Source organism: Lonchura striata, chromosome 7, assembly GCF_046129695.1.
Source record: "Lonchura striata isolate bLonStr1 chromosome 7, bLonStr1.mat, whole genome shotgun sequence".
Classification (NCBI taxonomy): domain Eukaryota; kingdom Metazoa; phylum Chordata; class Aves; order Passeriformes; family Estrildidae; genus Lonchura; species Lonchura striata.
The window spans coordinates 29,046,038-29,058,040 of record NC_134609.1 but is presented as its reverse complement, the minus strand read 5'-3'; the positions used below and the strand labels follow the sequence as shown (position 1 = coordinate 29,058,040).

The window sequence follows — 12,003 nt, the reverse complement described above, 5'->3', positions numbered from 1 at the left end:
ATTAATGTGTTTTCTAACAACTCCCAGACTTTATTAATGAATCCCATTATGCTCAGCTGAAGTTTGGAGCCAGTGCTTTTCTCATGTTGTGTTTTGTCCATCTTTTTTAAATCTTTATTGGGCTTTCCCAGCAGAGGAAGGGAGAAGAAAATAGGGAAATAATGTACAAGTCCATAAGCCTACAACATTATTATTTTTTTAATCTCCTTCCCTTTGATTTGAAAAACCTCATTAGCAAGAATTAGCTTTCATTAGACTGTCAGAGAGTGGAAGTCCCCAAAAAGCTTCGGTGCATGTTTTGTTGAACAGTACTATGCCACATAAATGCCAGGACTGCTTAAAAAGACAGAAAAGGTTACAAAATTCAAAACAACATACCAGATAATTTATTTAGCAGCTGAACCATCACATACCTCATTCTGGCAGAGACTTTTACTGAATATATTTCTCCCTGTAGCATTGCATTCTGAGTGAGCTTCTTCAGACACTAAAGATACCAGAATCTGGTATTTTACCAAAGTGTGCTATTTATTCTATAAACCTTATCTAGTCATAAATAGTTGACTTCTTCTACATGAATAATTATACCAAAAAAAAATTTCAAACATTAATGACGAATCTCAATTGCTTTTAAAATATTTCTTATATGCCCACTGATCCTCCTGATGATATTTACCACCCTGTTGATCAGCAGATTTCCACATTTTTTTGTGGGATATTCTGCAATTTGTTAGCAAGATGCTTCTCTGAGATTGGGAGCATTTAGGCCAACCTGTGGGTGCTACGAAATGCATTGCAAAGCTTCAGCAGGGACAAACTCCTGCCTCCTCAAGGCCAGGTTGAATGGAGTTTGGAGTCACCTGGCTTAGTGGAAGGGATGGGAACAAGATGATCTTTAAGGTCCCTTCCAGCCCAGATCATTCTGTGATTCTGTTGATTCCTCACTGGAAAATGTGCTAAAACCCTGAGCAGTCCATTCCAGCCCAAATTAAATGTATTTGCATGTGTTAGCCACCAGTAGGAAGCAGTGTGGTGATGGAGAGCAACATTTCAGGTGGAATTGCATAAAACCTGCCTTAAGCATCCCTGCATTGCCAAAGGCACAGGGCAGTGGGATTGCTGCAGCTCTGGGAGCTTTAGCCAGAACTGAGGTGTGTTGAAATCCATGGAGTCAATTTTGATCTGCCTTATAGTGCTTAAAAATTCAGCCAATTTCCACTCCAACATGAGGAATGGAATGAGTTACCAGCAGAGGTGCTTTTCATTTCCAGGGGAGGCCAGTGCCTCGACAATGTGGGACAACAACGCTTGGATTTTCTTCTATGACAACAGCACTGAAGGAGAACCTCCCTTCCTAATCCAGGATTTTATCCATGCCTTCCAACCAAATGCCAAACTTATCATCATGCTGAGGGACCCTGTTGAAAGGTGAGTGAGAATATTTTCTTGTTATAATAATATGTTTAGCTCTCACTCTGTTGGATGCAAGTAAATATTCACGTGGTGCTTGTGAGCCACTTGGTTGTGATAAGAGGGGTTTTATTCTGTGTATTTTGGCACAGGTAACAGTGATAATGTTTTAAAGAGAAGCATGTGAGTCTGAATGCCATGACTGCCATACCTGGACTCCTGAACTACTCTGAAAAAAAGGATTTATAGGTTTCCAAATGCAATCTAATGCAATTACCTGAGCTAATATGCCCTGGTTTTCAGTAGGACTCTATATACTATGAGAGCACTGCATCTCTAGATCTCAGCAGAAGTAGTCCTGGGAAATGTTTCATTTCATTTAAATAGTGAAATCTATGTTTTTATGGGGTTTGCAGTTCAAACTGATTAAATAATAATGATTAGGAATGATTAAATAGCTCTAGAGTCAGCAAATGATACAAGTTCTTAAAACTCTTCAAAGTGTTTAGTCAGACAGTTGTGTAAAGTTTCACTGGACATTTGTAGCTGGCACAGCCAGCAGCTACATGAGTTCATCTTTGGTCTTCCTTTGATTGCAGGGAAAGGGCTTGGCTTTTCCCTGGAATAGGTATGGGCAGTTTTAAATGGCTGTAGAGAGTCAGGAATGTCCAGCTTTTCACTTACAGTTCACTTTTTCTCTCCAGTCTTCCTCCAGATTTCTGGGACATTCCTTCCCACTGTGTCCTCTGAAGCAGGATAATAATGATGGGGGTGATGGGGATGATGGAGGGGATGGGGGCAGAGGCCACAAGGATCAGACTGAGGGGGTGTGAACTCCTCACTGCAGCTCCATAAGGATCATCAGAACACTTGTGGCAGGGCCAGTGCTCAAGGGCAAAGCACCAGGAAAACTCAGAGAAGGAAGGAAGGAAGGGGATGCAGGTGATGGTGGGGATGAAGATGATGGTGGGGATGCAGATGATGGTGGGGATGAAGATGATGGTGGGGATGCAGATGATGGTGGGGATGCAGGTGATGGAGGGGATGAAGATGATGGTGAGGACCAGGCTCTGGTGTCTCTGGGAGAAAAGCAGACCTGTGCTGCTTGTGCAGGCAGCCCGTGCCCTCTGCCCAGCAGCTTCCAGGGCTGGGGTGGTGCTCCCCAAAGAGGTTCCCTGCTGGCAGGACATGGCTGTGGGGAGAGCAGGACTGGGAGATGTTTCCCAGCTCCTGTGTCAGCAAATGCAGCTCTCAGCATCAGTGTTGTCTCCTGACCCCAGGAGTTAACAGATGGTAATTTTATGCAAGAGAGTGGCTGGAGTGGCTTCCTCATGTAAATTAGTGACAAAATCCCTGATTGCTTTAACCACCCTCTGTAATGGAGGTGTAGCTCTTTGCCAGCTCTAGCAGGGGTCACAGAAAAAGTCAGCTTCATCTCCTTGACTGTGTTTATGACAAAGTGGTTCCTTTTTATTTGCAATTCCCTGCATTCCTGGTGGCTCATCTGAGCTGCAGGAGCAAAAGCAGAAGGGACAGCCCAGTGCCAGGCAGTGGGACAGATTCCTTGGAGCAGCCAGGAGGGCAGGGGGCTGGGATGGGCTCTGGTCTAACCTGCACAAAGTCTGGGCTAGCCCCAGCAGGGAATATCTGAATGACATCTTTTTTTGGAGGTGGTTGTTGTCAACTGGTGTCATTACTTCATTGGAATGGACAGAGGTTGAAGGGAAGGACTTCAAGCAGCTAGAACAGCTGAAATCCTAATTAGCAAAGGCAGATGTCCTCAGAATTAAAAACAGATGGGAAAAAAAGAAAAATGGAAAGGAAATCTCAACTGCCCTCCAGAGGGAGAACTTGTCCTCAAAAATGTAGTTTTTCATAAGATGACAATGAGTCTGAAAAATGAGGCATTTTTTATGATGGATGGATAGAAATATCAAGCAGTCATATTAAACATTTTTAATGACACTTCAGCCTGACCCATGCTGTACCTGATGCCTGCTGGCTGATTTTTCCCAGGAAGAAACCTTTCACCACTCAGTCCCACCATCCCTGGGACAAGCTAAGTCCTGATATCCACATTTCCTGCAAGCAGGAGATGCTGTTGTGTGTCTAATTTAGGTGAACTCAGCTGGCCTGGTCCTTCAGCTTTTCCCTTTCTTCTTTCTTTTAAAATGAACAGAGAATCTTCATTTGTTTCACATGGGAATTAAAATTCTGTTCTTGCAAAACACTGACATAAATAATGAGTGCTGAGGGGCTGTTCCTGTGCTTAAGTGCTCTGTTGGATTTAGGCCTAAACTTTCCAAATGAGGTGTTTTTAAGTACCCATGGAAATCTAGGGAAGTTAAAGGGTAAATAAACTAAGTGCAATACAAAAGGTTATTGCAGTAATGTGTGAGACCTGAATAGATTGGTGCTTTTATTTCTTAAAAACCTGTGGTTTTTGAAAGAGGCTGAAAAATATGTAGGATTTCTTGAATTTTATCAAGAGAGGGGTACTATGGAGGGATCAAATCTATGCTGCAAACACACTTAGGGAAGTGACTCCTCAAATGATACAAAATTGTCTTTGAAATCCTGTGGTATTGTTGTGGTTCTGGTTATTCTAGGCCTAATTATGAATGGAAGTTAAAATACCATGATCTAATATTTGTGATCCAGATCTAATATTTGTGTCATGTCTGGGCATTTCCTTTGTCTCTTTAAAACATATTTATCTTGCAAAAGCTGAATAAAGGTTTCAGGGCTTAATGCTAAAAATGATATTTTCCTTGCCTGTAGGTTCTGGGTTGTTTCATTGCATCACCCCCAAAAGAATTTGAATTTACATAATCTTTATAAAGTGATTTAAATCATTTTAAGTGATTTAAAGTAATTGTAAAGCTTGTGTTAAAAGTGTGCAATGAAGGGATAACGCTTTGTAGCTTAGAGAAACTCCTGCTTCATCCTAAAAAAATAAAAATAGAAAATCAACAGGTGCAGTAAATTGGAATTTTCTGATGGAAAGTCAGCATAAGATTGGAGAAGCTTCCTGTAAAAAGAATGGGAAATATGGGCTCTTTCTAACTTTGAGTGTAGCCAACTTGGTAGTAATATAAAAATTACTCTTTCTAACCCACCTAAAGTTTCTAAAATCAGCTTTAAGCTTTAGAGACAAGGATTGTTCTTGCCCATGGAACAGCAGGTGTAGAGGTGCAGCAACATCAGCTGACACCAATTCTGTTCACAGAGAACATGAATTTAAAGTTTCAATTTTGCCTTCAGGGGAAAACATTGGCTCACATGATTTCTAGGGTCAGCTCTCCAGGGATGCAGTCCAGGGATGCAGACCTTGAAAGTGGGCATGCTGTTCAAAATCCCCTGGAGAGGGTTTTCCTGTGAGCTAAAACTCATTAAAATGAATGAAAAATGCCACTGGGTGACAGGCGGTGGGTGGGATGCTGTTACACACATGTCCCCTTTCCCTGGGTTCCTGTAGCTGATTGGAATTGCCAAACCTGTTGTGTAAATAAATGTTCTTCCATTCCCTTCCACGTTTTGCCCTCACAGGTTGTACTCTGACTATCTGTACTTCGCCAGCGCCAACAAATCCGCGGAGGATTTCCACGAGAAGGTGGCGGAATCCCTGCAGCTCTTTGAGAGCTGCGTGCTGGATTTCTCCCTGCGAGCCTGTGTCTACAACAACACCCTCAACAACGCCATGCCCGTACGTATTTCCTGGCACTTTTGCCTCCTTGCTGCTTTCACAGAAACCTCTAAGATCAACGAGTCCAACCCAGCCCCAACTCCTCAACCCAACCCTGGCACCCAGTGCCACATCCAGGCTTTGTTAAACACACCCAGGGATGGTGACTCCACCACCTCCCTGGGCAGCCATTCCAGAACTTTATCACTCTTTCTGTAAAAAACTTTTTCCTGATATCCATCCTGTATTTCCCTGAGGCTGTGTGCTCTGGTTCTGTCAGTTCCTGGAGAAAGAGCCCAACCCCAGCTGAGCACAGCCACCTTCCAGGAGCTGTGGAGAGTGATAAGGTCACTCCTGAGTCTCCTTTTCTCCAGGCTGAGCACCCCCAGCTCCCTCAGGGGTTCCTCACAGGGTTTGTGTTCCCAGCCCCTCTCCAGCCTCGTTGTCCCCTCTGGATGTTCTCAAGGTCCTTCCCAAGCTGAGGGGCAGAGCTGGACCCAGCACTCGAGGTGGGACCTCACCAGTGCCAAGGACAGGGGCAGAATGAGCTCCCTGCTCCTGCTGGCCACACCATTCCTGACCCAGCCAGGTGTCACTGGCCTTTGGCCACCAGGGCTCACTGCTGGCTTGTGTCCAGTTGGCTGGTGACCAGTAGCCCCAGGTCCCTTTCTGCCTGGGCACTGTCCAGCTGGACAACCTGCTGGAAAGGTTGTTAAGACACCAAAATCCTGTGCAAGGAAGCAGCGAGAAATCAAACCTTTCTCCCTCTTCGTTTGTAAAGTGGAGGGTATAAATATATATGTAGACATGTAAAAGATGGTGTGAGGGCCCAGCTGTCTCCTCAGCCTGTTCCCTGCTGAATGCCAACAGGGATAACACAGCTTTCCTATTGTGCAAGTGCATGGAGAGCATATTTAGTGAAGATTACAATTTAATGTGCAAGCAAAAAAAAAAAGTAGTTCTGGCAAAGATCTTTGCAGTACCAAATTGCCTCAAAATCAGAATAAATTATATGTTCTTTTGTAAGAAAAGGCTACCAATAACTAGATAAAACTTTTTTTCTTTTATTTTTTTTTAATCGTGCATGCCAGAAAATTATACAAGAAAACACAGAAACTGCTGGCAGGGAAATGGATAAGTATTACAGGCTTACAATTCCAAAATTCACAATTTTAGCATAGAACTGACTTCAGATTTTGCTCGAGGGCAGAGAAGAGATGAACTTGGAGTATCTCATCTGGTCAGACTGCTGTTCAATCCTCTTTTATTTGCTCAGGCTGTAAAGGATTCAGAGGGAATAGTTCCCTCCTTTGCCTCTGGGCTGAAGTTGTTGGCTGTTCCACTGGACAAAGAGCAGTACAGAGTGCATTCCACGGGCTGGAGCCCTGCAGCAGCACAGCAAACAGGACACTGCTCTCACCTACCAGGTAGCCTGGAGCTGCTCATCCCTGAGTGCAGCCCCCAGCACTTCCTCACACACCAATTGCTGCTGGGCAGCATCACAGAATTTTCCAGCCATCTGCTTGCACAAATGTATCCCTTCCAGTGTGGCAGAGAAAGGCAGAGAGAGAACCAGAAGGAAAGGTTTTCCTCTTATGTTCATCCTCAGGGTGCAGAACCCATCTCCATTTGCTGTCTTCAGCAGCCCTCTTGAAGAAGATGCTTTTGGAAACGAGCAGAGGAGGCCTCTTTCCTTCCACAGAGCCACAAGCAGGTGCTTGCAATAAAACCCACATGCCAACTGTGCTCCTCAGTGGCCCTTTTTAGCTTCTCCTTCAGCCAAGTTGCTAAATCTGTTGTGTTCGTGGTTTGCTGAGCATTGAAGAAGTGAGGATTGCTGTCCCTGGTGAGCTCATTAGGTTGCTAATTCTGTGACTGTGCCAGGAAAAGAAGGGGTTTGCTATTTGTTAATGTGTTTCTGAAGCCAGAGAGGTGTCCTAGGCATCCTGGCTGCTGATGGATGCTGAGGGGGAAGAAAGGGGTGTTTGGCACCTGGAATCAGTGAAAAGAACATTACCCAGAGAAAGGCACAGTGACCAGGGTGATCCCAGCTGTGGCCTGCCAGCACCTGGAGGAGCTTACAAGGAAGATGGAGAAACTATTTATAAGAGCCTGGAGTAAGAAAAGAAACATTAAACCACAAGTTTGCCCCAGTGCTGAGCGCAGTGAGGCACTGACTGAGGGGCTGGGGTGCTGCCCTGCCAGAATTGTCCCATCTTAGCCTGGTGTCTTCATCAAATAAAAGTTTCCAGATTCTGGTGTAGCACATCTAAAAAGAAATCTGATAAATATGGAGACTTACGGTATAAGACACACATCAGAATGACACAGGATAATAATAATTCAGCAAGACTTCAAAATAAGGCTTTTTTGGGGGAATTTAGGTATTGTAGGTGATGGGGCAATGTCAGAAGTGAAAGGGGCTGTTGGCTGACTTCATGGGCTCTGTGGTAATGTGAGCTGAAGATGTTAAGTCTTTTTTATGAAAGATGCTTAAGACTTGGGATTCATGTTCCTCTCCTCTGAGCCTGAAGGGATTTAGAAAAATATTTATAAGCACAGTTGGAGCTGGACTTTTTAAGAACACCAAGGCTACTCTTTTTATGTTTCAACTTGTTATGTAAAATTGAGGAGGAAAGAAAAACAGATAAAGGCAGGAGAGGCTGAAAATCTGACTTTCCCCCACTCTGGTCTGACTCTCTGGGTACTCAGACAAGGCACCATGAATGCTGTTGCAGCTGAGATCTCAACCTAATCATTGCAATCAGAGGATGCAGCAAAATGCACCCAAATCTAACACCTGACAGCGAGGCAGAATATTTGTCCTGCTCATGGCAACGTGACCTGGTGCAGCTGAAAATCATGGAATCATTTAGGCTGGAAAAGACCTGTAAGGCCACTGAGTCCAAGTTTTAATGCAGCACTGCCAAGCCCACTCCTAAATTATTTCCCCAAGGTGAAATCAAACTGAAATAAGCAGCCTTAGGGTCTGGAGAAGGGGCAGGACTGAGCATCTTCCCTTGAATCACTTTTCATTCGGGGGCTGAGAGGCCTCAATGTCTCCAGGAAGGCTCCAAGCACAGAGATCTTGGGTGTGAAGTGGCTGAGCATCCTTCTACAGATATTTGTGTCTGTGCAACAATTTTACACACACCTGTGGCTGGTGCAGCAAGTGCAGCTTGGTGAAATGACATCTCTCACCAGCAGAAAAGCTGTTTGCAAAGATTTCTTTAAGCTGTTCGGAAAATGAGAGGAAGATGTAAAAATATGCACATGCTTTCTTTTTGTCGTTCCTTAAAAGCACATTTTGGGATTTTTTGGTTCTTTTTACAGGTAGAAGTGTTGTAAGGTGAACTAATTTGAGTTTGTTTTGTATTTACAGGTGAGGTTACAGGTAGGGCTCTATGTTGTGTATCTCCTGGACTGGCTGACAGTTTTTAACAAAGATCAGATCCTTGTTCTTCGCCTGGAGGACCATGCATCAAACATGAGGTACACCATGCACATGGTGTTCCAGTTCCTGGACCTGGGTAGGTGCTTGCTGGCTGGTTTAAGTGTGCAAAATCATTATTATCCTTCTTCTTTTAGGTTGGTTTTGCTTTATTAAGAGAAGCAAAGGAATTTGGCTTGAAGAATGGATTAATCTTATTGCCTGGAGTCAAGCAAAATTAAATTCTCAAATGCCTGGTGTTAGAAGATCTTAATAAGAGCAAGAAAGAAAAAAAGAATCCACACCACTAAGAATGCAGGGATTTATCTTCCCATACAGAGGCCAATCCTGCTTCTGAAGGCACTCAGGGCTTGTTTGCCATGGGTTTATGGAGATGCAAAGTTATCCCCCACAATTTTAACAAACTGAAGTGCTACCAGCCCAGAACCTAAGTCTGAGCATGATGAAAGGTTGTGTTTGTAGCCGAGGAGAAGGGGGAAATTGTGTTTTTGCTGTGTTGATTGAGACATCTGTTGCTAATCCTTGGAAGAAACGCCGGCAGACAAAACGTTGCCCAATGTTGATTTGACAGTAGCAAGAGAATGAAAATGTGGCTGAAAAATCGTCTGTCTGGTCCAAGGATTTGGTCTAGATGATGAGAAAGCTTGGATGGAGCAGGCTGAACAGATGAAAAGCTTGGCATCTGCTTCCTGAACGTGGTTTGTGCTGGAAAACTCCCTAGCTTTTTATCTTGCTGAGGCACATTTATTCCCAAAGCGGGGTCTCACTACACCTGTGTCCACTTTGATCCCACTGCCAGCCTCCAGATAAACAAGCCAGGCCTTTCCTGAGTGCTGAGTGAAGCTTGTGGGGTTTCTGTTGGGTATTAGTCAACTCACACCATGAAATGAAATAGCAGCATAAAATACCTGCAGCTCCAGAATGGAGGGGAAGTTGTCTTCAGTCACTGGGCTTTTTTGAAAACAGGTATTTTCCCCCAAGAGTAATTTATGCTGCTTTTTATAGAGATGATTAATTAATGGGAGAAGAACATGCCCTATTTCCATATTTACCAGTAGTGATCCATTTTACTGATCTAAACCTGTATTCAACATTCTGAAACATTTTGGCTGCTAACAAAAATGACATTTTTCTCCACTTGGCAAACCTTCTGATTTAATCATTAGATATCTTTAGGATGGGCATTTTTGGGGGAAATATTTGAAGATGATATTCTTTATTTCCACAGGACCTCTGAGTGAGAAACAAGAAGCTCTGATTACCAAGAGTCCTGCATCAAACACCCGAAGACCTGAAGACAGAAGCCTGGGCCCGATGCTGCCAACCACCAAGGCAATTTTAAGAGATTTCTATAGGCCTTTTAATACAAAACTGGCACAAGTTCTTTTTGATGATGCTTTTTTATGGAAGAGGACATAATATGTAAATTTCTTGCCACGACTACAGTGCTTAGAGGAGTTTTTATTTTTTTAAATTCTATTTTTGTGCGTGGATATTTTAAATTTTTTTTTTCCCATTCCAAAGAGCAGCCGATGGATGAGCTGAGAGTCTCACCTTCAGCCAGCACACATCTCAACAGCTCTACCACATTTTCCTTGGGAGAATGGAAAGCATCTTGCTTTAATCACTTTATTGCAACTTCTTTCACCCCAGCAAAGGAGTGGACAAGCATTAGGACAATGATGTCTTTCACTCTTCCACAGGGGTGTTGAAGTGTAACCTTCTGTGAGATGCTGCAACACAGAGTCAGCATCAGTTTCCTACAATTACACTTATAACCTCTCATTTTCAATATATGTTATTCACTCATTTTTTTTCAATCAATCAATGTCATTTAGTCATTAAAATTTTTAATTGAATTCAACCTAAATTCTGTTTCTTTTTGTCAGCCTGTTTAAAGATGGTCTTCACTAACTGTGTTTCCTTAATTCTGAAAATGAAGTTCATTCACATAAATTTCCAAGTCTCATTTATATCTTCAAGAGAAATGGGCTTTCCTAGCCACAGTTCTTGGAAAAGAAAATTTTATAATCCATGTGAGAATGGATGGCTGCAATGTAAACAGGCCAATTTGGTGTTTAGCATAACAAATTCATTGCCTTCCATATTTTGTTCACGTAAGTATGAATATGTATAATTTATTCATATCACTCACACATTTTTCCAGGAAATCTCTTTTATTTAAAAGTCTGTTCATGGCCATGAAGAGCTTTTATGGATATTTTTGCTAAATTCTGCAGGGTTACTCTTCTCCATTGTGAAGGAATACACATTTTAAAAGCCATATGAAATTTTGCCATTAAAATCATAAATGAGAAGGATTCTCAGTACCTTACAGAAAGGATGTGTTACCTGAGGAATTAGATTATGTGTTTCCCTCTTTAGGAAAAATGTCTGTATGTAGTTAAAGAATTTGAGATACACACACAAAACCCAACATTTTGGAAGTTACGGAGAAACTTGGGACTACCTGAAAGTTTTTATTTGACAGAAAAGATCAGTTTTTTCCTACAGATGTGCAGCAATTCAATCTTTAATTTCACACCTGGTTAGGTCACTGTCAGTTAAAGTCTGCAGCCTTCTGCAGGTGGAAGTCCCACCTAAGTAAGAGAATTTTTAGGAGACAAATATAAATGCTACCTGTTGGTCATTTCCTCTCATGGGCTAAACGATTTCCTCCTGAATGTGTGTTGAGTGGGTGAAAGGAAGCTCCTGTGCAGCTGACAGCTATCAAAACCCCAGAGAATCCTCCCAGATTTGCTTCATGTGTCCTTTCAACCACAACACAGTTTTACTGACGGATTCACAAGTACATTTACAAATATTACAGGTAATTTCTCCCTGTCCCCCTCCATGGGGATATATTATTCATTGCATGCGTTTCCAAACTGAGAATTAATGCTGAAAACTTGATGCATCCTGCACCTTTCACACAGAAATATGATTGCTGACATGTGAGATGTTTTGCAACAGAAGACTGTTCCTAGGTTCTTTGCCAACTGGTAATGTGCTGCTTAAAAAAGGATTCAATCTGGGGTTTGAAAAGCCTAAAATAAGTAATTAGTGAAGTATTCTAGACAACCAAAACGGATTAGTTCTAGTTCAGAAATGCTTACAGACCTAAAATGGTTGGAGAGCTGAGAGTGGACTACTTTAGCAGTACAAATAAAAAGTATCATGGGACTGTGAAACAGAAAACCAGAATGAATTTGCCACAATTTTCAGATGTAAAAAATTCAGTCAACAACTTATTAACACCAAAGCGTTCAGCCAGCTTTGATTTGGAATCAACACTCTGTGGTCAGGATAACTCTATACAGATGTTTCCTAACCTGGCCTGCCACAGTCAAATATTTCCATTTAGCTGTCAACTACAGCCTAATGGTCTAATGATATTATTTTACCAGCCCTAGAAGCTAATTAATACATCTGTCCTTTTCATTAACTTGAGCACTGA

The 12,003-nt window shown here is 42.5% G+C and overlaps 1 protein-coding gene across 3 annotated transcripts in view; it reads left to right on the top strand.

Annotated features, from left to right (window-relative positions):
• The window catches only part of CHST15 (carbohydrate sulfotransferase 15), a 46,188-nt gene extending 35,772 nt beyond the window's left edge, over positions 1–10,416 (top strand). For all 3 annotated transcript variants that reach the window (XM_021526366.2, XM_021526368.2, XM_021526367.2), the window contains exons 5-8: positions 1,272–1,428; positions 4,960–5,116; positions 8,478–8,625; positions 9,775–10,416. In XM_021526366.2, the coding sequence (XP_021382041.1) occupies positions 1,272–1,428; positions 4,960–5,116; positions 8,478–8,625; positions 9,775–9,965 (653 nt within the window). In that variant the 3' untranslated portion in view covers positions 9,966–10,416. The remainder of the gene's footprint in view (positions 1–1,271; positions 1,429–4,959; positions 5,117–8,477; positions 8,626–9,774) is intronic.
• The last annotated feature ends 1,587 nt before the right edge of the window (positions 10,417–12,003 follow it).